This window comes from Anoplophora glabripennis, unplaced genomic scaffold (assembly GCF_000390285.2).
Source record: "Anoplophora glabripennis isolate ALB-LARVAE unplaced genomic scaffold, Agla_2.0 scaffold3, whole genome shotgun sequence".
Lineage (NCBI taxonomy): Eukaryota > Metazoa > Arthropoda > Insecta > Coleoptera > Cerambycidae > Anoplophora > Anoplophora glabripennis.
The window spans coordinates 2,162,075-2,187,481 of NW_019416486.1; the positions used below are offsets into that span (position 1 = coordinate 2,162,075).

General features: G+C 32.2%; 3 protein-coding genes across 7 annotated transcripts; 2 read left to right on the forward strand and 1 right to left on the reverse strand.

Moving 5' to 3' along the window:
- Nucleotides 1–3,506: 3,506 nt before the first annotated feature.
- On the forward strand, nucleotides 3,507–8,154 carry LOC108917287 (gamma-aminobutyric acid receptor subunit alpha-2). Of its 2 annotated transcripts, none has more exons than XM_018723804.1 (8): nucleotides 3,507–3,963; nucleotides 4,239–4,306; nucleotides 4,376–4,596; nucleotides 4,651–4,733; nucleotides 4,785–4,919; nucleotides 5,255–5,733; nucleotides 5,993–6,200; nucleotides 7,511–8,154. In XM_018723804.1, the coding sequence occupies exons 2-8, from the start codon at nucleotides 4,280–4,282 to the stop codon at nucleotides 7,678–7,680; spliced, it is 1,323 nt and encodes a 440-aa protein (XP_018579320.1). In that variant the 5' UTR covers nucleotides 3,507–3,963; nucleotides 4,239–4,279; the 3' UTR covers nucleotides 7,681–8,154. The 2 variants fall into 2 exon arrangements, with proteins under 2 accessions (XP_018579320.1, XP_018579329.1); XM_018723813.1 differs by having other exon boundaries at nucleotides 5,993–6,194.
- A 575-nt stretch (nucleotides 8,155–8,729) lies between these two features.
- On the forward strand, nucleotides 8,730–9,850 carry LOC108917694 (39S ribosomal protein L22, mitochondrial). Its single transcript, XM_018724432.1, has 3 exons — nucleotides 8,730–9,022; nucleotides 9,076–9,289; nucleotides 9,552–9,850. Exons 1-3 carry the CDS (start codon nucleotides 8,825–8,827, stop codon nucleotides 9,767–9,769), a joined length of 630 nt encoding a protein of 209 aa, XP_018579948.1. The 5' UTR covers nucleotides 8,730–8,824; the 3' UTR covers nucleotides 9,770–9,850.
- Nucleotides 9,851–9,872: 22 nt separating this feature from the next.
- LOC108917669 (ral GTPase-activating protein subunit beta) lies at nucleotides 9,873–25,344 on the reverse strand. 4 transcript variants are annotated; one of them, XM_018724398.1, is made up of 25 exons: nucleotides 25,200–25,344; nucleotides 24,923–25,129; nucleotides 24,647–24,866; nucleotides 24,327–24,353; nucleotides 23,465–23,679; nucleotides 23,183–23,366; nucleotides 23,025–23,131; nucleotides 22,825–22,972; nucleotides 22,370–22,522; nucleotides 19,068–19,172; nucleotides 18,870–18,998; nucleotides 18,528–18,750; nucleotides 18,149–18,447; nucleotides 17,880–18,089; nucleotides 16,371–16,469; nucleotides 14,454–14,594; nucleotides 12,848–13,029; nucleotides 12,446–12,793; nucleotides 11,610–11,824; nucleotides 11,318–11,552; nucleotides 11,023–11,266; nucleotides 10,762–10,968; nucleotides 10,343–10,525; nucleotides 10,039–10,288; nucleotides 9,873–9,984 (listed from the first exon to the last, which is right to left on the reverse strand). In XM_018724398.1, exons 1-25 carry the CDS (start codon nucleotides 25,233–25,235, stop codon nucleotides 9,873–9,875), a joined length of 4,479 nt encoding a protein of 1,492 aa, XP_018579914.1. In that variant the 5' UTR covers nucleotides 25,236–25,344. The 4 variants fall into 4 exon arrangements, with proteins under 4 accessions (XP_018579914.1, XP_018579922.1, XP_018579929.1 ...); XM_018724406.1 differs by lacking the exon at nucleotides 24,327–24,353; XM_018724413.1 differs by lacking the exon at nucleotides 22,370–22,522.
- Nucleotides 25,345–25,407: the final 63 nt, after the last annotated feature.

The following is a 25,407-nucleotide window of genomic DNA, read 5'->3' on the forward strand; positions in this document are numbered from 1 at the left end:
GTAATATCAAGCATTCAAAAACTAGTACCTCTATTAAGCTATAACCCAAAACTAACAGTTCTCGTACCGTTATATGGGCATTCAATTAAATTAAACGTCACCCTGTGATATTTATACAATATATTATTCAGATTGTACCTAAATTGTTCCATGGAAAGTACAAATTGAATTGATTGATAGTTCCCTACATGATATCGACTTGGAAGCTTAGCAACAGAGGCCGTCAATTTCATTACCACCCCAGATCAATTTTATAAATTTTGTATACGACAAGTCTCTGGAAATAACATTTCTTTTCATGATGTTCCATACGGGATAGACAAAAAGAAAACAGGTGGCAAAGAAATTCGTTTCCCACTATATTTTTTATAAACCTTCTCTTTTGACACATATTACAATTTTTTGAAGCCATTATTCTTACCCTGACATTTACTCATACACCGATACTGAAAAAAAATAATGTTAATGGAGATATATTCATTTTAGTAGTTAATTTACATATGTAGGTGTTAATTCGCTGTGAAATTTAATATTCTGATAGGAATAGTAAAACGACAATTTCACCCCGTCAAAGAAATTAATGCAACCCAATAATTTAATAATTTGCTTACAGACTGACAGTTTTGTGTCTAGAGAAGACATCCTTGAGGCATGGAGTAGGTTTGGATCACAATTTGTTCAAACATAATGCACCGTTTAAGTATACCGTGGTTAGTTTTTCTCGTAGTAAGGAAGAAATAAAAACGAATCATACTCGGACGTCCAGATCTCCAGTGAACGACGTTGTTAGCAAAAATATCACCTTGGTTCTGGAAAATTTGTTAAAAAATTACGAGAGTTCTCAGTTGCCAACGCATGGAAAAGGTATTAAAATTATATTCATTCATTTATTCATTCATTCATTCATTCATTCATTCATTCATTCATTCATTCATTCATTCATTCATTCATTCATTCATTCATTCATTCACTCACTCACTCACTCACTCACTCACTCACTCACTCACTCACTCACTCACTCACTCACTCACTCATTCATTATCGTTCCCTACAGAATATCCAATTACAGGCAGGAAAGTTCTTATATCCACAATTTATATGTAGATAGAAATAAATCTAAATTAAGTAAATTAAAATTAAAACATTTCATACCTACTAAAGTGTATAGACTGGATTTAGTTAAATGAAACGCAAATTCTACCAGATAATTTCGAGACCAAAATATGATAATTGGTTCTGATAAACTTTGTTCCAAAATCACTTAATTTTGGAGTTACAGATTGTAATTGAAATTAAAATGAAATATATTTTTCTAACTGCAAAACTAATGAATCATAGTCTAATTGGACATGAGGTATACATAACAAAATGATTTCTTCCTGTTCTAATTGTTGCTCAAATCATTTTTCTATTTCCGCAATTTAACTTAAGAAAAATCACTTTTGAAAATATCTGAAAAATTTTAAACAAAAATATTTCCTCATGTTATAGATTGATATTTTAATTTCAAATTTGTTTGAAAACGCCCTGTATAAAAAGCAAGAATGTTATCTATCCTCACATTTTTTTCTAAATTTGGTTTCTGTATAATTTCGCTAAAGCTTCGTAAATTCCGTGACCATAAAAATGAGCCTTAATTTGAAAGGAAGACTCCTATCTGGGCCTTTTGTCACAAGGACTCGCTCAGCTTATTTTTGTAACAAATTCAAGTACAAAGATAAGAGGTTCTTTACGTCTTGTGATAAGGACCACAAAGTAAAAGTAAAAATTCAGCTTAAATTATGATATAGACAATCGTAGTTGCAGATCCAGAAAAACATTTCTCCTTGCCTTGAATTTTATTTAGGAACTCGCATTCTTCTGGATTGATATCCAATATCCAGTACACAAACTGCAATTTAAGAGAAATTGAAGTTTTAACTGAAATTGTCTGACGCTGAGAAAGAGGTTTCATTGTTGTAGACCTCCCTTAAAATATGATACTGATATTTTCGTGTCAGTTTTAATTGTATGTTGCGATATTAGTAACAATACCTGCTAGTTAAAATTAATAAAACTGTCGATATGACACGTAACTTGAAAGTGAGCTGATACAGCAACGTCTCTCAAATTTCCAATATTACTTTTCTTCGGATCTACAATATTTTAGCTCACTGAAAAATATCTGGCAATAACCAAGGTACAGGTCCTAGGCTAAGTACTTTTATTATTGTATTTTAATAAAAATAAATAAGGGGTTTACGTTGCTAGAAACTTTAAATGGGATATTTAAAAAAATTATAAAATTAAAAACTTGAACTTAGTACTTTTTAGTGTCTTTGGAGTTTTTAACTATTCAAAAATAGTTGCTTATAATGCTATTTATTCAAATTTAATAACCATTTTTTCCATATGATCTACAGTTTTTGTTTGTTACTGTAAAAGTCTTGCATTCTGATCTGCAAGTGTCATTTTCTCCTAAATATATATTTTTCAGACTATTCTACAGATGTCTTTTTTAAATATGTAGAAATATTACAAGTTCGGGTAACAAAATTTATTTGTGACGTAGAATTCACTATTAAAGAAGATCAATGATTTTAGTGACATCCTTTATACTTGAAATTGAAATTAATATACTTTGTGCCTCATATAGAGTTATTGCTCAAATCTAACAAATTTAGCTTGTCAAAATCTCAAATCTCAGTTGACGATTAATATGCTACAAGTTCAATTTAAATCCTCTTTTGCTGGCGCAGAAGAAAAATGTCATTTATACATAAACTCGATTCTCGCAATACGACGAATCTTTATCGAGCAGTTTTTAATATGCCCAGGCTCTGATATACCTTTACAAAAGGTTGTCATCTTGAGGCAGTCTTTGATCTCGTAATACACATAGTTCACCCGGCACATCGGAAACCGTAAATTCTTTACTCCATTAAAATGCGAATTCCCAACGAAGCGCCGCATATTTCGCCGAAATTTCCTAGAAAACGGCGTTTGCCTCATAGCTTCACCTAGTTTTATTCGTTAACTGTTTTTACAATTTAACGAATTTAGTTTTGCATTAAATCAACTATTTAAATTAAACTAATAAAAATGATGAAAAAGGTGGTTTTAGGGCTTTCACTGCCTTGCTGATATTTAAAGTACTATGATGAATGATGGAAATTAAACGAAATATTTCCATATAAAATATGTATTCATGTTTTTAAATACACTTAATACTTACAACTTCTTGATACTTTCTATTTTTACTATTATTTGTATCAGGTGTCCCATAATTCACGCAAGATTTGAATTTGTGCGATAAAGGGTTGTCAACGAAAAAAAAGACAGTTGACAGCTGACAGTTCAAGGTTATTAAAAATAAAGCACTTCACGAAAGAACAAAGCATTTACATTGCTGAGCAATATTTTGTCAGCTACAGTTTGCGATTTTCGTGCAAAATATAGTCGGAATAGTGATTTAACATCATCAACTGTGAAGATTTTTTTTGAAATTTTGGGGTTTTTTTTTTTTTTTTAATTAAACACATTTATCAATTGTTGCAAAGGATAACTGTATAATAAATATAATTTTAATTGTAAAATCTAATGTAATATGTAATTTTTGTTGCACTAAACTTTTTTAATTTAATGTTTGCCAAACATCATAAAGTCTAGCAACTGAAATTTTATTTAATTTACTCTTTACCTATGGTTAATATAATTGGTGCGTTCTAAAATAACACCTATTTTACTGTTTTCAGTTAAAGTTTAAAAACATAATGAACTCCACACGTATTTTGATAACAAAATTGTGAAAGCATCGTTTCCCTCTTGAACAAAAATGATATTATATACGTTTATTGCGAGCAGCTCAAATTCTAAACCTTTTTACAGCTCCAATAACCGAACTGTTTTAAATTCTGTCCCATTAAGCTTTAACAAAACAAAATTAACTCAATTTAGTACCGTATATTCCTCTGACACACATCGGTAAGCTATTATAATACTATACTCTAATGATGTGATTCTTTGTAATTGGCTTTGTTTATTTTTCAAATATCCTAAATGAGGTTTAGAATTACAAGGTAATCATTTGTGAATGCCTTACAGAGGAGTTATAAAATACATAAAAGAAAATGAAGCACAATTTTCAAAATAAAAAAAAAGTGAATTATATAGGTACTTAATATAAAGGCTCCTAAAAATTTTGCTATACTTTGTATGTGTTATACACCCTGTAAAATATACTAACGTTTTTATTTTAGATGTTCCAACAATTGTTGAAACAAACATATTAATACGCAGCATGGGACCTGTATCGGAATTGGATATGGTAATGCAAATCAATATACCATAGCATAAACATCTGCTACACAATTTCTACGTTCACCGATTGTTTCAGGAGTATTCCATGGATTGCTATTTCAGGCAATACTGGAGGGACCAAAGATTGTCCTTTCTAGGACCCATCAAGTCGTTGTCTTTGTCCATCAAAATGCTGGAGCGTATATGGAGGCCAGACACTTATTTTTATAATGGGAAGAATTCTTATGTTCATACTATCACTGTTCCAAATAAGCTGTTGAGGATTAGTCAAGAAGGAGATATTTTGTACTCTATGAGGTAAAATTTTACTCCAACTTCTATTATATACTTCGTAATGTTTTTTTTAAACAGATTGACCATCAAAGCTAAATGTCCAATGGAATTAAAAAGCTTTCCTATGGACCGTCAATCATGTCCGCTAATTTTGGGAAGTTGTGAGTATTTGTTGGTTCCTGTGATGTGATGTAAATATATTTTAATTCTAGTTGCTTATACAACAAAGGATCTAATTTATCATTGGCAAAATGACGAAAGCGTTAATTTTGTGCCAGGTATGACCCTGTCACAGTTCGATTTAATTAGTTCTCCATATAGAAACTTTACAATAAAGAGGAAAGAAGGTAAGATCAAATCACATTAAAAACTACAGCGTAAGACTATCAAATCCTCACAAAATTTTGCTTGCGTCCCCTTTCAGTAGTGCTAAATGCGTATCTGAAGACGTAATTAAACTCTATTCATTGCTTCTCTTGTACTAACTGTTTTTACTATACTTTCAAAAGCCAATTTATCTCAAAAACCCTTCATTAACTCTACAGAAATAACTTTGCGTTCATCATCACCCCCGAAAATATAGGGAAATAGACTACCAAATAATTACTCAAAATTGTAACTATTTCATATCTTGTGAATTTGGTAATGAACGTAAAAAACGTAAAAAAATATATATTTTTAGGCCAGTTCTCTGTATTGCAAGTGTCCTTCAACCTCCAGAGACACACAGGTTATTTCCTTATCCAAGTCTACGTCCCATGTATCCTCATAGTCGTTCTCTCGTGGGTGTCCTTTTGGATCCACAGGGAAGCCACTAGCGATCGCGTAGGTCTTGGCATAACAACGGTTCTAACCCTCTCCACCATAAGTCTGGACTCCCGCACGGATCTCCCCAAAGTTCGGTATGCCACCGCCTTAGATTGGTTCCTTTTCATGAGCTTCTTCTACTGCATCGCCACGCTGCTAGAGTTCGCGGGTGTGCACTACTTCACGAAGGTGGGCAGTGGAGAAATACCAGTGGATGAAGACGACTGGGAAGATTGTGTGGATTCAGAGGAGGAGTTCATTGGTGGCACGGCTACTGATTTAGTCCATCTTGCGAACAGTAACACTGATGGTAGTAGAAGGCGAAGGAGTTCGCTTATTTGCCCTATTTATAATGTGAGTACTTACATCCAGTGCGTCCGAAAAGTGCAGAATAAATTCAATACAATGTAATGTAAGAGTAATTATTTCTTTTTAAATGCTCGATTTTAATAATTTCATATAATGTGTCTAGATGAGAAGTAAATGTCATTAATAGAAATTACATGTCGGATTTATACGCACTGTATAAATATTAATCTATATCCGCACTACAATTCTTGATTACAACGAATTATTAGATGTGTTCTAACTCCTAATTATGTTGCAACTTCAGAATTCTTCTCTGCATTATGAAAGCCGGAAAACCTCTCTCACTTCCAACACTCAAATTACCCCACCGCCGCCGCCAATTCGCTTGACCATGGAAAGGACTACTCAAACTGAGAATAAATTGCCTAAATGGAAGCAATTCTTATACTGTTTGAAGGGAGACGATAAATTTAGGAAACAGCGGCAAAGAGAAGCAGCCTCTAAAGGTCCAGGTACAATTCACATAATTTCATTTAGTTAAAATCGCATTTAACTGTTTTCTTTTCTGTTAAAAAAACTTTTTTTACATATTCTAAATATGGAATAAGTATTTCTTGAATTTTCAAACAATACGGATAAATATGAAAAACAGACAACGCATTGAAGATCAAATGCTTAGTTCTACATTTCTATAAACAAAAAGGATTCAAGTACAGCTTGATCAAACCCGTCTTGTTCGATTTAACCTCAAACTCGAATCTCATGATTCATAATTGTCGGTTGGTTTTTGTCTTGCGCCACTGGAATACTACAGTGTAGGAAAGTACGGATGATCTATCAGAAGTTACGTGAGAGCGATAAAGTAAGCCATAGAAATGCATGTGATAGACAAGGATGTCTATAATGAAGGTATCTAATAGTCAACGCCCATTTCGCTCTTCCACAAATAAGAAGTGGATCTTATTTGTGGAAGGGCCTTCATTTTAGCCATCCTTGTCTATCACATGGATTTCTATGGCTTACTTTATCGCTCTCACGTAACTTCTGATAGACCATCGATACTTTCCTACACTGTATACCTAATAGTATGCAAAGCTTGCGCAAATTTTCCCTGCCGCTAGTGTGGATACGTCTATATAAAGGTGCCGTTTTTTCTTAAATGTACCAATTTTAAAAGGTCCTTCGTAGCATTACACGATCTAAGACATCTAAATTTGCTTCTGGCCGTGCAACTATTTCATGCAGTTCCTAAAAAAAATTTATATATCGCCATTTTGTACTTCTTCGGCCATAAGTTTAAATATTGGATAATGTGTTCATTTTCACTAATTTACACTTTACGATTCACAAGTGATTTGAATTCCATAGTCCAAATAAACTTTTTTTCTCAGACTGTACCGGTGTTGTACTGTTCAACGTTTAGACAGAAAATGAGCTCCGGTGCTAGTGTGGTAACGTTGTCACTGCGCATCTGAAACTTGCGGATAAAATGAATTTGGTCGAGCTGTATCTACCTAAATCAAAATAAAAACATTGACAAACTGAAAACGATGGTAACAATAGTTTTCCTCCTTGTTCTACCGGAATTTACTTTAACGTGAATAAAATTTTACACATCAACGAAAATGGTTCTTATATATCCAAAAATTTGTCAATTGCCGATTGTATGTGCCTTTAGTCATTACAAAATACTTTCAATTTTTGTTTTATTTATTTGATTGTCTGAAAATTTCTTTTCGGTTTTTTATACAACGAAATTTTACTTATCCTTCTTTAATTTGGTAAAGAATAATTATTGTGTTTTAATGCTCACAACTTTTAGGTTCTCAACATGGGCACACTAGGCACGTAAATAGCGTTTCTTTGATCGACAGGGCAGCGAGGATACTGTTTCCCGCATCGTTTGGTTTCTTCAATCTGTGCTATTGGATGGTGTATTTCATGACACAAGAAGACTTCAAATGGGGCGATTCTAAACTCAATCCAGTATAAGTTAACAAGTCTTTTATTAAAATACTTAAATAATATTTATTTATGAAAATCTAAGGAAAATGCTAATCAACTATAATCTTAAGGAGATAATGCTTATTTATATGTTTACATTACTAAAAACTAATTAACTGATAATAAGTTACTTTCATAAACATAAAATAAATGGAAAATTAAATAAATGTATGTTTAGTGTTATCTGCAATATCTAGTAAAGCGATTATTCGATTATTCACCATCAGTAGAACCACCAGTCAGACAAGATTTGAACCTAGTAGTTGTGAATTGCAGTACTAGTTGATACAAATAATACTTTATGCCAGAAGGCACTGAGTAGTAGTGACATTTAAGATAAATAACACTGTGGGTTACGTATCTCACCCACCCTTAAAAAACCTTGCCAATATAGTATCATATGTAAGAGGATATTAGTACATTTTATTTAAAATCATTTTTTTTGTAATATTCTAATAACGTAATCGGTACAAATTATGGTTGGTTTATAAAAAAGTATTAGTCCTAACTTAGCCGTAACTTAACCTTAATCTTAGTCCTAAAAAGTTAAATGTACAGAATGTAATGTATCGGTTTATAAAAATCTTAACCTTGCCCTAGTTCTATACACTACATTTTGTACATTTAAATTTTTAGGACTAAGATTAAGGTTAAGTTAAGGCGAAGTTAGGACTAATACTTTTTTATAAACCAACCATTAAAGTTATAGCTAATTTGTGAAATATATTTTTTATAAACCAAGCAACCATATTGTAAAATAATAAATAAAGATTTCCTTATATAGCACAATTACTATTTATTTTCCCTAATTAAATAGGTATCAGTGGAATCAATAGTAACATAGGATAAAGATCATCTTGAAAATAAATAGATAAAAGGCATGGAAAATTATATTAAATATTGGATGGTAAAAAGAATTAAACAATTTATATGTAAAATAAATTTCACAGGAGGTACGTACTTGGTACGTAAACTTTTTAACAAAGTTAATAGTTATATTTGGTAACTGTTATTATATGAGAAGATGAAGAAGAAAATTAACCTAACCTATATTCAAGGAAATGTTAGGTTACGAATTAGAATTTGTGTAAAATACGAAAGTAATCCATTTTTTTAATATTAACCCAAAATTATGGTACTGATAAATATTCAGACCACATTAAGATTAGGAATAAAGCATTGTAACCCCTTATTAATAATTCAAGCTGAAAAACTACATACTTCCCCATCAAACTCAGCTTGGCACAATGATAGTAAACCTAAAAAGTTTTTAAAATATAATAAAGAGGTTTATCCCCCTCAGTCTCCTGAAGAAGAACCGAGACCAGCTGTAAGATATTAACAAAAATTTAGAACAATAGTTACCTTACACTTTTATTTCAGTTTGTATGTCATCAACGAACAAACATCAAGTACAGTCCATGGAAGATGTGGTACATAGCCTCTTTTATAAGAGGAATGCCGGTTGATGAAGCAATTAAACAACTTAAGTTTGTTACAAAAAAAGGAGCCAAAGACGTAAGAGAAACTATAGAGGAGGCAAAGGAACTGGCTGTTAAGGAGCATAATGTCGAATTCCCTAGCAATATGTGGGTTGGTAAGTGAACAGACATATATTGAGAATTGTGTTTTACATGTAAAACTAATAAACCAGCAGTATTATGGTTCATTGTCACAAATTCTAACAATCAATTTTATCGATGAATGTAAAAGATACTTATTATGTGCGAACTCCCGTAATTTTGTTCTTAACCATGACACTAGGTTTTAAGAACATGAATTTTAGTGTTGCTAAAAATTAACGATATTGAATTTATAAAAATGCATTAGAAATATTCTTTAATCAAATGTTATTTCAGCCGAGTCATTTGTTAGTAAAGGGCATGTTGTAAAAGGCATACGAAGGCACGCCCGAGCTAGATTTGGAGTCGTTGAATACTTCCATTGCCATTACTTTGTAAGATTGGAAGAAGGAAAACCTCCCAAACATTATTATTTGCCGGCCCCTCAGCAGCCTCACGAGCAATTACAAGACTGGCTCGCAAACATGAGAAAGAGGAAAATCACAAACTCATAAATTACCTTCAAATTTTTATTTTTAATAATAAAATAACTTAACAAATAAGAGCAACATCAACGTTAATAATAAATTATTAAATATAAATAGGATTTTTTATTACTTAAGTGCTACTAAATAAGTACGTTAATAATTCCGGTTTACTCATCTCCCTTTTATATTTCTGGACGATTTCCTGGATTTTTAGTCTTCTGCGGACATGTGGAGGCTGATAACTGCAAAATCGTATTTTTAATTCTCTCGGCTATCTTATTAAATTCAATATTTACCTGTCTGAATCTAGTCGCCTTCTACGAGCCATATTCAAGGCAGTGTAACGTACAAGAGGACCTAGAGCTCTTCTACTAACGACCATTCCATCCACCAATGGCGAAGCTAATCCTACACGCCCTGTAGGTCCTTGCAAATGAATCCTTAAAAGCCCGGTAGATAATAAATGCAAATAGATCACCAGAACGTCGCTTGTTTTAGGAACTGCTCCTCTTTCAAGGCCCGTGTTCATACAATTTAAAAGATCGCCTAATTCAAAATCAATGTTATTTCATTATACTTCGTTTATTACTTTCATGTTACCTATTGGAAGATTTAAATGGTCCTCAAAACTTTCCAACCAGACAACCATTATTTTTGTATTGGTGTGAGGGTGTATGTTAGACCGATGCCCAGCTCTTTTTGGAGGAACGGGTTGCTTTTCCAAATCGAGGCTTAAGGTTCTCTTGTCTCTGTTGGAGTCGCCCCAACTTTTATCGTTCCAAGCTATGTATACCAAAAAAATCCTGATTTATTTAAATATTAATATTTTTAAGGTATTTTCAATTTACAAAATTTGTTCCTAATATTTTCATCTCCAGCATAAATTTTTAACGAAGTATTATTTCGAAAATAATACAATAACCACAAAAAAATTTGGTCCAAACGAAAAACTTATCAATGTACCAATATTTTGATTTAGGAGAAAATAGCATTATTTTAATCAAGGTTAAACTACTTACAAGACAAACTGCTTGTATTGAAACTAGGTTGATCCATTTGAGATTCAGAAGATTTTATCTGAGAGGGTACAACAAATGCTATTTCCGAGCAAGCATCTGCCCAGTAAAGAACATGAGATGATCCATCGTACAATTTTTGTTTTGGTGTTGTACTCTGTTCCGCACCCGTTACAACTTTCCAACTAGTTGATGTGTGGCCAGTCCATCCTGAAAGAAAAAGCAAAAATGTAAACCGAATATGAAGTAATTTCATTGTTTTACCTGGATGCTTGTTAACTTCAACAGGCCACCCTAAGCTGTGTATAAATTCCCAAAAATAAGAAGAAATACTACCCTGATTGAGAATGTTGCTTACAATGTCTTGCGCCTGAGTTTGCTGAGATCTTACGTAAAATATATGCACCGTATCGCAAGTCCTTGGACTCATATTATCGAGAAGACTTAAATCTCTGCAAAATTCTGTAGCACTGCTGTCGATGGCCGATAAAGTAGATCCATTCTCCTCCTAAAACTGAAGCATTATTTTTATTCAATAAAAAAAGTAGTGCTTCTTTACCTCTGAGTCATCGAGTGACAATAAACCAAAATGCGACAAAAACAGCCTAGCAGTTTGAAAATCATGACAAGCTGGGGGCGGAGTACATTCTTCTAAAACCGTAGACGACTGCAGTTGAGCAATATTCAATTCGACTGCTGTTTGTCTTCCCATCAACTGAGATAACATCTCCGTTTCTTTACTGATGGTCTCGTCTTGGGATAATACTGATTCTAGAGATGGAATGGACTGATCTCTAAAAAGTTATTCGAAAATAACCTCGCACTCGCAACAAAAAAGAAATCGTACTTACACTTTACATTGTATCACTCTATCGACACTATCTGGGAAGTATTTTTGCTTGACCTGGGATCGAACGGGGGTATCCTGCATAACCACTGGCCGACAGGCGTTATGTGCGTGGTATTTTGTACCCGATCTGTGTCTCGGCAAATGCCTGAGTTGCATAGTCCACGCATGCCTGCCAAACGGTCCCCGAATTAGCAGAGTAACTGTAGGCTGTGGGTCCTAAAATTTATAGGCTTAAAGCAGCATCGACATGTTAGGGCTTACTACAGGATTTGTCAACAAAACACTGCAGATAAAACATTACATATAGATACAAAGTTTGAACAAATTTTCGAACTGTACAAGACAAAAGACAGTTAAAAGACTGGGCAGAGGAATACAAATTGTGAGGGTTTACACAGACAAATTGTTACATGTGAATGCTCCCCACAATGGTCGTAAAAAACATAAAACTCTTCTACATGATTTACTTGAATATTTCATTCCAATGTTACTCCAAACTCAGGAATTTAATTCATACATTTTAGAATATCTTCCCCAGTTTTATATTTCCGTTAGATAAAACAATTGTAGTAAATTACATAAATTAAGATTACGAAAAATATGTATATTCCACAACGATGTGAGTCCGAGATATAACAAACGACATGTTTTCATTATTCTGGTTGCAGTATAATTTATAATGAGAAACTACCTTCTATAAGCAATCAGTAATTTAAAAAATGATTAGTGTGACTGAATTAATTACCAATAAGAGGATGTAATGAACATTATTCCATTTTTTTCAATAAAACATGTACCTACATCAAAACGAACTTTCTTTTTTTATCAAGTACTTACCTGATCATTTCCTAGAGGTTCTTCCAATAGTGCCAACATAACAGAACCCTCGGTAACAAAATACCTAAACCTTTCAACAGCTGCCGACTGATCATTGCGGCCAGTCAGCCAAGAATTGCAATGCTTCAGAAGCGACACCTCATCTAATAACGAAGAAATGGATTCCGGGCCGCACTCACTCGGGAAATAAGCGACTTGTTCCAAAATTAATGTTAACAGGTTTTCTGCAGCATCACGTACTCTCAAAGAGGCAGGTTTCAGCTCTTTCTCCTCTTTCATCTTCACGGGTTCTCCGGGTTTTCCGACTGATTTAGTACCCGATACTCCCAGTTCTGCAACTTCTAAAACCTAAATGTTTTTGCGTTTTAGAAATAGTAACTGAAAAAATCTGTTTGATATTACCGTTGTGAGGCAATCTTTGTCTCTTAATAAATACGGATGTTCTAGTAGCCACACAGAGCAACACTGGAAAGCTGCTACGATTGTAGAATGTAAATCTTTGGAATGGGCGGGTGGTGGTCTTGAACATTGATATACAATGTAATCACATAACCATTTAACTGCCCGTTTACATTCCATTGCATCTGAAATTTTAAGATTTTTATTATTTTTTCAATTATACTTATGTCAAAGTTTAGTGCTTAGATCAAAGACAAACTAAGTGCAACTTTGATAAGTGTTTAGAAATTTAAAAAAATAGGCATATTTGAAAATGTCAATGATAATAACATACATATAATATAGGATCATTTCCATAAGGGCAACTATACAGGGCTGGAAAATCCACATGGTCCATCTGCCTTTACATGAGAGTGACAAAATAAAGAAATCCGTGCGATAGACTAGACAAGGATGGCTATAGTGAAGATATTTCATAATCTGAATAGTCACCGCCAGTTTCGGGTTAGAAGTGGGAGTGACTATTCAGATTATGAAAAGTCTTCAATGTAACCATCCTTGTCTATCGCACGGATTTCTATGGCTTACTTTATCGCTCTCACGTAACGGCCGATGTACCATGGGGACTTTCCGAACCTGTATATAAAAAGTTAAGTGGACAATGAAATACTTATAAAATATAATTGTTATTCTTCAATATTCTACTGAATTTTATCGAAATCAAGCGCAAATATATGACTCTACTGACAAATTGTATACTAGAATTACTTATATCTATCGAAGTTAGATCATCGTCATATTTTTGTATCTCTTTTTACTGCATAAAACCAATTAAAAACCAAAAAATGACAAACTACATGTTAAATTTCTAATATATTTGGAAAATACAATCAAGCAAACACTTTTTATCATAATACTATATTCCTACAAACAAACCTGTCAGTTTTCTAGCTGCATGCAACAATACATAAACGTCACACTTGGTATTTTCACACAGCTTATTATAATTAATGTAGACCATTAGTTATATAAGCTATACTATCAGACTATCAGATAAGTAAGGGCTGACTTTTCCCACTAATTTTGACGTTTGTCAAAATTCATCAGGATCCCAGGGGAATTGTGATCAACACCCTTAGATCAGACAAATTATGTATTTATCATTATTATTTATTACTTCTATTACCCAATTATAACATAAGTTCAAGTGACAATTACCTTTTTTTTGCCATGTGAATTTTTAGATCCATTTCCCTATCCCCTGGCCATAGACGACCTAACTTCCCGAAAAATAATGGCTTATATGGAATTGCACTAAATTTCTACAATTCATTTGTCACATTTAAAACAAAAAATAAGGAAAATGAATACGATCGTCACCTCAATTCAGTCCTTAAGTATATTTCATTGAAATCAAATAAATGATTTATTTTGTAAAAAAGAAACAAGATTTAAAAATATCTGCCAGCGTTTTCTCATATTTAAAATATTTTGTTTTCCTAGAAGACTTTGTTGTACAAACGGTATCCTCAATATTCTATTTTTTTTTAAGTGTGTAAGTGTTATTGGTAAGTAATTATGTATAAAAGAATAATAATAGATTGCTTACCTGATCCCTTAATATGAATCCTAGCCAACCCAGATAATAATTCTAATGCAGCTAGTGACACATTTAAATCTGTTTTCCAAGATGATATCAAACGATGACACACCAAGTACGTAGCTCTAACAAAGAGAGCATGAGCAGAATCTAAAAAAAATTTTGATAAGTATTTTGAAAAACAAATATTGAAATGGTACGAAATAAACATATGGTTCGATTCTATGGATAAAAAACACAAAATGTAACAAAATGCAAATTAATTAGAATACTTAGATATTATAATTTAAAGAAGATGCCTTGTCGAGGAACAAGCAAAAAATGCTGATACAAAATACTTACGTTAATAAAAATATGATAAATGCTACAATGAAATAAGAATAGACAAATGGTAAATAGGTTTAAATGTTTTGCTGAAAATTTAATTAAAGCATATTAAAATACAATAATTTTAAGTTTAATTGCATTCAATATAATTTCAGTTAAGGCATGAATCATTAGTTGTACCATGGTTTCTCGGGTTGTTATTCTGTTGCGTATGTACCTGATCACTGCCAATTACGGAATTTCACATCCTTAGCCACAACTAAGAATCTTTGACCTGCCCATATGGTTCCTCGGGCTAAATGTGTAATAAATCGAAAACCGTTATATAAAATATATATTTGAAAAAAATCTTTTGATGTTCCTTTCAATTGTCTAAAGATACAAGGTGTTCCATAAAAAAAAAACAACTTTATCTAGGAAATGCTATATTCAAATCAAAATTTTTTTTAAATCATTACAACTTTTTTTGTGTATCCAGCGTGTAGATAGGACATGGCATAACAACTGAAAAGCTATGGTACTTTAAATATCAGCACAGGCTGTGAAAGCCTTAAAACCACCAGTTGAATGTTAAATTCAACTAGAGGTTTTATTTTTTCTCGTCATTTACGAAAGGTACTACAAAAGTTTTCTCCCTAAGAATGAAATAAGTTCAAACTTTCTTCCATTAGAAAACAAAATTGTTCTTGTTGGCCTGCAGAACAGACATCAATATAAGCCTTTAAATGGTTATTGTCTGCAAAATGATGTCTCCTAAGGTGATTCTGCAAATTTCTCAATAAAAAGAAGTCAGAGCCAAATCCAGACTATACGGTAGTTGGACCAGTTCAGAGAAGTTACAGTCTTGGAAGATGGGTTGTCGTGAAGAAGGAGGAACATTATTGTAATTTTATTAATGTTTTGCAACATACACCTGCTATTGTTATAGTGCTTTCTGCAATATATCCTCGAATATATCTGAAGATAATAATTTCTGCTTGGTTCCAAAAGACTGCAGGGAAATACCCAATCAAAAATTGTGTCTGGGCTTTTTGAAGCCAGAGATGAAGAAGTTTTGTTTGGCGTCAATAATTTCGCAATCTGCCTTGCTGAAATTTTACTCACACTTAGTTTAACATATGAAACATTTGGTTCGGATATATTTAAACTCTAGCAATTATAAACACTTTCACATGATGATCTCAAAACCGTTGTTTTCAGTTTCCTGCAAATATCACGATTGGTTATATCGAAAAGCCTTCCTCTTCCCGGATCATTCTCAATGGAATTACAATACCATCGAAACTGCCTCGTCAAAAATGTTATTTTAAAATATGATAGAGCTTAATCTCCATATTCTCCAATCTTTCATTCACAGAATACTTTTAGGATATTCTTATTGTAACAATTTGTTAAAAATTCGATGACACTGTGATGTCTATTCACTATTCTAAGCAATATTTGGTCAATTGTTTCTAACATTGTTAGGTAGATATTTTTGCTAGTACCCCTCGTATACCTGGATGCATTTTGTCAAAAATATTACATGTTTGATCGATTTACAAAAAAAGAAAGTTCTTAAAAGGCAAACGCCCAAAAAAAAAAACAAGTGTAACATACCTATGGGCGACAACAGTGGATCATATTCAGAAGGGCCAAACTGATCAGGAGTAGAACGATCGCTGCTAGCCATGCTGGCCATACTTGCCGAATCAGAAGCTATACAAGCCATAATGCAAGGCAATACAAAAAATTGCAAAAGTAACAAATAAATTCATGAAAACAAAAAAGAATATGAGTAAATAATAGTCAATTTACTGTGCTTTAATTTTGGTCAGTGCATCACTTCCACTAGAAATTCCAAAAATTACTTTTTGGTGATACATCAACACAAAATATCATGCTTTTTAAGTGCCACTTTTATTACAATCAAATATACATAGAAACAAATCTGAAATTACTGTTCTGAGTCATTAGCAGAATTCACATAATATGTCAAAGAAAGATCATTTCCGTTAAAATTAATTAGAAAGTTTATAGAAATGTATTCTAAAATTAACTTCATTAAATTTGTATCTTCAAAAATTATTTATACAAGTATAATCGATTACCAAAATTAGTTAAAACGGTTTAATTAACACAGGATTAAACCATTTTTTAAAAATTTTAAAGCAAATAAATAGCAAACAAAATGTTTAATGATACACTAAAATATTTTAGAAATTGCAAAAAGCTATGGATATTATGTTAATATTAACTAAATAATTAAATTTTTCATTAAACACTGCTTTAGGCTGCCGACTCTATTTCACTAATACAAGTAACACACGATATTATATTCGCACATATAGACAGTATATTAATTACGTATGTTGACAAACTTAAAGGGGCTATTCTTTGAATAATTTTTAGCCAAAAAGGTTATATAGTATATTGAATTTTAAAAAAATTACCATTTCAAAAGTATTTCTGAAGATGTTTGATGCAGAATGATGAAACTTAGGCTAATAATACATTTAAAGCCAAGACGTCATAAGTTGTAGAAATATTACTTTCCTGTGAACTAAGTCATGAAAAAATCCATTCCATGCATTTTACAAATTTAGAAATAGAAAATAGAAAAAAGGTGTTTCCTTTGGAATTGGAATTTGGATATAAATACATGTACTATGGCAAAATACCGGCAGTTAGTCTCTTGAAAACCCCAAAAATAATTTTTCTGCAAACACTAAAAGGAAATATAAGTAGTAATCAAACTTTTCATAAATATTTAATGAAGTTGAATTTCTGGGATTTTTAAGGAAATTGACTACTGGTCTTCTCTAATTACATTTAAATTCAGTAGATTGATTAATATCAATTAAATCAATCATTTACTTTAATTTCAAATCATTCAAATTTCATCATTCTGCATCAAACGTCTTTAGAGATGATTTAGTAAAGGTGATTTTCTTAAAATTCAACACACTGTATCAAGAAAATTATGTAAAATCCAAAGAAATTATAAAATAAATGGTAAATAAGAGCTCTTTGCACCCTTTTACATGTATATTGATGAACTACTGTTCATATGTGCGAGTATCACAACACCCTGGATAATATAAAATATTTTATGTAAACTCCTCTCACCCGAACTGAGTAAATTAGAGGAAGTCTCAGTAGACGGCTGAGTAACTTGCTCCACTTTTTCATAAATCGCAGAATCTTGCACGCACAAAAACAATCCACCCAACAACATGTGAGTATTCTGTGGATCAGATTCGATTTGCAACGCATTCATTAGAAGATTCATTAACTTAGGCTTGAGCTGACCAAAAGTTATCGGCCTTTCATTTGACCCTACAGAACAGAATACAAATGAACTACATGCAACTCTTAAATAAGTATAAAATACTTACCGGTATTTATAAGCTCCTTAATCATGATATTTTGGAAATGTAACGGTAACACTAGCATGGACAACAACAGTTGTATAGATGATTTTCTTAGTTCTACCTTATTTACATTGCCACTCAATTTTAAATCTTTATCAGGCAACACTACTTCCAGGGCTGAAATAAAAGCGGGCACTAGTATTCTAACACCGTCTAAATCTAAATGAAACAGATCGGCCGAGTTTATTAAAATCGCAGCCATACATTCCCCACATTCTTTGTTCGGGGGCACTTTCAGACCTTGCAGAATCGCCAGATAAAACCTATAAAGTTTTTAATTACTGCCTACCCAACATAAATTATAAAGACGTCAATATCAATTTTGTCAGGATATTACAGTTACCTTGCCAGATACACTGGTAAAATTTCTTCACCGGTTTTCTTCGCACACATTATTCTACATAGTGTTCCTAACGCCTCTGCTCTGCCGCTCTCATATTTGTCGATAGTTAATCCTGGTGGCAACTCACTTGAGTCACTCATTGATCCTGGTTGGGAATAGTTTAGGGAGGACTTACTATCCATTACGATGGAACTGGGTCGTTTACTTTGTTCGCTCAATTGTCCTAAAAATAAATTGAAATCTTACTTTATACTTCATATTTATATAGAAAGCACAAATTAGTAGAAGAGAAAACTTCCAACTAAAATTCTTGTGTAACAAACTGATTTTATTGAGACTTACTTTGTGGCAATTCGCAACCAATAAATGCTGCTTCGAACAGCCATTCTCCAAATAGATGTAAAATCGTGTTGCATTTTGCTCTACCAGGTGCCAAGGGAGTTCTTGGTTCTGAACCAAACGATGCTAAAGCTAAAAAATTATAATTCGGATGGGCAAATCTTAACAAACCTTAAAAAACTTATTTTTTATTTTACTTACATGATATACTCGATGTCGATGAAGGACCAGAATTGGGAGCTGATGTTTGTGGAACTGCTGAGCTTCTGCTAGTGGTTAGACCTATTAAAGATGCTTTGGGGATACCTAACGTTTACAAGAAATAAACTGTCAATAATATTTTTAAAATAAACAAAGCTTTAAATTACTTGTCGATACATATTGTAAAACATGTCAAAAATGAAGGAGTTCTTTCAACATCCAATATTAAAGATATTTTGTCATATACATATTTAAACGTACTCAACTTTTTGATATACAGGTGTTAAAATTTTTAAAGAAAATGTTACATTTCTAAATATCTTCATATAGGGTGAAACGTAATATATAAATCCAGATTTATCAGACAAACTTGCAACATTTTTAAAGAACTATCTTTCTCTGAATTTGTTTACATTGCTTGAATCACGTTATAAAAAAATGATTTTAGAATTAAACAAGCAATGTACTCTGTTATTCTTGACACAATGTTATAATACGTTTCATATAACTAATGAAATTTTCCTAGCTTTGTAATATTTATTACAAAAATCATAAAGTTTATTCATTATCTGTAGAAATACTAAAATTAAGAGTAATGAGACATTGCTTTTAGCATGATAACAGATATAGTTAAAAATATTATTTACAGAAAGCTTTAATATACAGAGTGTAACTTTATGTGGGGGCTCAGTAGAGATGGGCTACTGATAAGTTTCCATATTGGAAAATTTCCAAAATGGGAACTCTCCGGGAAGGGAAGAATCCTGTTCAGGAAATATTTCTATATTTTGAATTTTCCGGCAAATTATAACTACAAGACATCACCTTAGGAATAGACCTTTTTAGTAGTGACGTCACATACGCCAAATAATACGCAACCCCATAGTGCACATTGTCATGAAGAATTTCTCAATATTTCTAATAGATTTTCGACCTTATGTACTTTGGACATTAGTGCCAAAAAAATGGCTTCTTTGTCATGACCTTAAATATCGCGATATTCTGGCAATATTAGAAATATTTAAGAAGTTTCAGACCACAAGTGACAGACTAATAGAATTATAGGATTTATAATGGCAGATTGTTAACGTCAAAATATAGTGATTGAGCCAAACTTGCATAATGAATTGTTGCTACATTTCGTTCTACAGGGTGTTAGATTTCTTGCTATATTTTAAGTATGTATGGATCGATTGTTTTGAAAATTTGTAGTTTTACGTTTTTTGAGGTGGCAAATACGAATATGCAAACAGTTTGGGGTCACATCTAGAGGGCGCTAGATATACTGTCCTATCACTGTAAAAATATGTTTAACATTTTGTATTTTACAATTTTGAATTTTTTAATTAGAAATGATTGAACTAAATTCAATTCTAAATAAAAAAAGATATACTTGTTACAAATCGATAAACTCAACCGTTTTCGAGATACATATGTTTTATGTTTTTGAGATTCGGCGGGAATTAAATTAAAAAATTAGTTTTCCCAAAGTAGTAGGCATCGACATAATAAAATGACAGTACATTATACCCCAAAAATAAGAGAATATCTTAATAGATATTTACCGCAATATTCCGGATTGGACGCGGTAGCGAAGTACCTTGGCTTATAAGACAAATCTTTAAAGAGCTTAGAGATGCGAAAGACATTCAATTCCTATGAATCTTACATCTGAAGAGTTTTTTGGGTTGCTGATCACGAATCTGGTCTCAGAATTCGAAAATTCAAAATAGCGGATCCAATATGGTGGACAAGAAAATTTAAATGTCCTTAAAATGCATGAATTTTTGTGTAGTTGGGTTTTTTGGGTCTCTGATTATGAATCTGAAGGCAGAATTACGAAATTCAAAATGATGTATTCCATATGGCGGACAAAAAAAATTAAAGAGATCTTCATAATCCTCAAATATTTGTTTATAGAAACTTTATTGGATCAGTGATTACAATTATGAATTCAGAATCACGAAATTCAAAGTGGCTAATCAAATATGCACAAACATGTATGTATAATTATTGATATTTTCTTTTTCGATTTTATCCGCCAAAAATAAATTAAGCCAAAAACCGGCCTTAGGGCCCCTCCTCCTTTTGAAAAAAGTTCAAATAATTTCAACTTTTTTACGAATTTCGTTGATTTGTGCCAGAACTTAAAATAGATAACTGTGGAATTATATGCCATACCATTCCCTGAAGAAGAAAATAATTAAATTAAGATCGATAAATAAACTTTAAAAATTACTGAAAACAAAATGTAAAGATGGTACTTGTACTGTAATACATTTAAAGTAATTTATGTGCAGGATAATAGTGATAATACAAAGAATAAAATTTGGTTCAAATTTGCTAGACTTTTTCTATAATACTTTGTTTTTCACAAAAATATGTTAGCATTTGTTCTAATATATATATTATTTTGGTGAAACAAGAATGCCCAAATATGTCACTGGTTCATTTTATTATGTTTATTTGTTTTCAGTTTATCGGTTTACGAGAAGTCATTTGTAATAAAATAGATAATTTCACAACTTTCAGTGTAAAGTTTTAGTTTTTACTGAAGTTGGAATAGAGTTTGTGTAGCACAATTTTGTTTTATTAATTGAATTTTATAGTAAAATTTAAAGTGATACTTGCTACATTTGAAAATGGATGATGTAGCTCTCAATTGGATAAGCACTCATGGCTTACATGCACAGTTTGAGGTGGTTACATTAGGCTGTTCAGCGTCAGAATATGAAAATTACCAAAAGAAATCAGTTTTCACAACACAATTTGTAAAAACAAATGTATGCTTCTAAAGGTTAAAGGTATATAAGTATGACCCCCATGCAAAGTTACACCCTGTATAATTTTAAGTACCTACTTCATAGCTATAACATTTTTTCTTTAAAAAAATATATTGATTGATTTAATATCTAATTAAAACTGTAAATAAAAATTTCTGGGGTCGAAATATGAGAATATACTTACTCTTTCAAAAGCAACTTATAACGTCTTAAACTTATAATTTTTACTTACATCTGCATTCTTTTTCTTACAAAAGTGTATCATATACGATAAAAATTTAGTGTATAACAAAAATGTGAAATATAGGGAAAGTAAAAATTCCTGTACAACATGCACTATTGCAAGATTTCTTTTCTTGACCTATTCCATTTGGAAACAAACTATTATTTAATGGATATTTAAAGTACAAATAGAAACGAGAGACGTAAACTGGTATATTTACGTTAACGGCACTTTTGTAACCAATTTGATAGGACGTTAGGAAAGAGAATAATTTATGAAGGTAAAATTCTAACTACCCTTATTAACAGAAGATGGTGCTACACTAAAACTTTTCGCTAATCTGCGTTGAGTTGGAGGAGTGGGGGAGTGCGTAATTGGTGGAATCTCTTTGCTCTTATCAGTGTTGCCACCTGTCACCACAGTATCCCACCATATAGGCTGTGCAATACCTGAACCAACATAGGAGAATATTCAGTACCCAAAAGACCCTTGCTGAAGGACAGACGAAACAATATGAGCACAGGAAATAATCAGATATGTCACAAACTTCATATAATGCAAAAAAAATTTTTGAGTTCTAAAAAATGTGACTACTACAAAATAAATCAAATATATTTTTTTAACTCCAGAGATATAAAGATGAGTAACATTCACGTTAAAGTTTGGCCCAATTTTTCAAAATGCATACGTTTGTGACATATCCTTAAAAAACAAAGGTTATTCACTGTACACAAATTCATTTTATACAAACCCAAGAATGCGTCAACTTGTCCCGCAATGCCTTTTATTGCTTTCAAGAAAATTATAGGCAACGCCTGCAAACAAGGATGTTGACACGGATCCACCACTTCATCGTTACTTATTGCAAACTGCAAGAATTTTTGAGTTTGACTGATGACCTAGAATAGAAAATAGAAAATCAAAATGTCACATCGTCACAGCTTTACTTACTTCAGGCTTAGTTAGACTAACAGGATTACCGATCGTGTTCAAAAACCTGTACCAACTCTGGGCTATGCAGTCATTAGACATTCCTTGCGGAATTAAGTCATCTTCGCCTAAATAAAATAATTAAAGAACATGTTAAAAAAAAGGCCAGTTTAATGTACCTATTTTCAGTTCCGGGAATGATGGTCCATACATAAAAATTAGGACTTTGGAGGTTAATGCTAAATTTACTCGATTCCACTGTTCTATAAGGGCAACTCTATGCCTCCAATTCATGCAGGACTCTCTTAGAGTCTTCCAAAGCGGTGGAGAAGGAAAGCATTGAGCACAAGCCACCAACCAGATCTGTTAAAACATGTTAAAAAAAAGTTACATGACAAAACAATTTTTTCTGTTTCAAATTAACTGTAACTATTACAAATAAAAAATATTAGATATTTTACCTCAAAAAGAACGCTTAAAACCCTTTCGCATAACTGATCAGCCACATCATCTTTTACTGTGGGAGGTGACAGCAGAGTATCATTTATTGCGAGAAGAAATAGAAGGAGGGCCTCCCAAGTTTCTCTCTCTAGTACTTTTGAGTGATGTGCAATTTGTTGTAACGTTCTTAAAACACGGTGACACAGCACTGCCTGCCTGTTTATTGTATCAAATCCTAGAAAACATATGTGAAAATAGGGATATTTGATATTCCAATATAATTTAAAAAAAGAATAAGAAAATTTATTAAAATAAAAACAAATACAGAAAAGTTATGATATGAAATGACACAGTACAGATTCTAATCATTAGAGTTCAGAGATATGCGGCTCAAAGTCAGTGTTACTTTTCTAAGTTTTTTGGAATGAAATTTTGACATCTCACTTAATAGTTACTTGTTACTTGTGCAAGAATATTGATTGTTCAATATCTACTATTGGCAAGGGACAATATGGGAAGTTGTTTACATATTTGGTGGTAACGTCTAGCATGTACCAGCTAGAATTTTCTGTCTTCCAAAATATATCTATGATTCTCTCCAACACACTTTGCATTTTTCTTCTACCGCAATACTGACTGGACATTACAATTTCTTTGTTGCACTAATAGTTAATGCAGATTAAGCTTATAATTATTATAATCCACATGGCGACTACGACTTAGTAGTTTATGCAGCCAACTGACTGCTATGAACATCTACTATACAACTGAAATGAAAACTGTGACAGTGAACCAAGTACAACTTTGTTATGAGCCGCCTGTCCCGAGCTCTACTAATAATCTAAAACATGTACCTACTAAAAATATTTTTAAAATGCCTACCTAGGTCCTGATATAAGAAAGGCCAGTCTTGGAGAAAATATAACAGCTGCATTAATTATTTTAACACTTCTATAGATCATGCAAACGATAATGTGAAGAATTGTGGAACCTATATTGTCAATTTTTTATTACTATATTAATTTGTTATTATACTCGTAGGAAACTGTAAATAATTTCAGTTTGCACCTAATTAGATTATACTTATGAGATATTAGTCACAACAGATAACTAACTACTAAATTATTACTTATGAAGTTATAAAAGATCAGATAATTGTTAGTAATAAAAAGTTGACTTATATTTGAATGAAATCTAACTACCTTCTCCTTTGCGGGGCACGAAGAGATAGTGCAAATGTGCAATAATTTTCCTGGAGTAAATGTTGGGATCATCAATTATTGGTTGTGGAACACAAACTTTGGGATTTGGTAGCAGCGCTGTAAGCCACTCACAATATACATTTACACAATCCTTAATAGCTTCGTGTTCTGAAAGTGGCAACGATAAACCGAAGCATAAGACTTCCATGCACCATTGAACCTAAAGGTGTATTTAATAAAACAAAACAATTAGGAAGTATAAATAACTTCACTTACATCTCTGTCTGTAGTTAAAGAGCTTGGTTCAGGAGGCTGTGTTAATCCAAGATTACTGGCAAGTTGACGTACTAAACCTAAAGTAACTTCTTTGCTAACGGGTAATCCAAATTTTTCCAAAACACTTTGACCCTCCTCGCCCGTTTGTTGCACCTCCAAACTTAGGGATGTCCATTCTGAATACATCCCTTTGCTTTCACTGCTTTCCTGTCATAAATGTTAATTTTTAATGCATATAATTCACGTATTGCAAGTTAACTACGATAAGGACAATTACCTTTAAGTTCATACGATTGAACAACCCCAAATTCATATGCAAGCCTTTTTTAGTAATCTTATATACGATTAAAGAATACTGATGATTTACAAATTCATCGCATCTTTTAACTAAAAACCTCAACCTCTCTGTCACTGTCACTGTCACTCAATCTGTCAAACAAAATAAATATTAAATAATCTTTTGTTAGTTATTTTGTGATCACAGT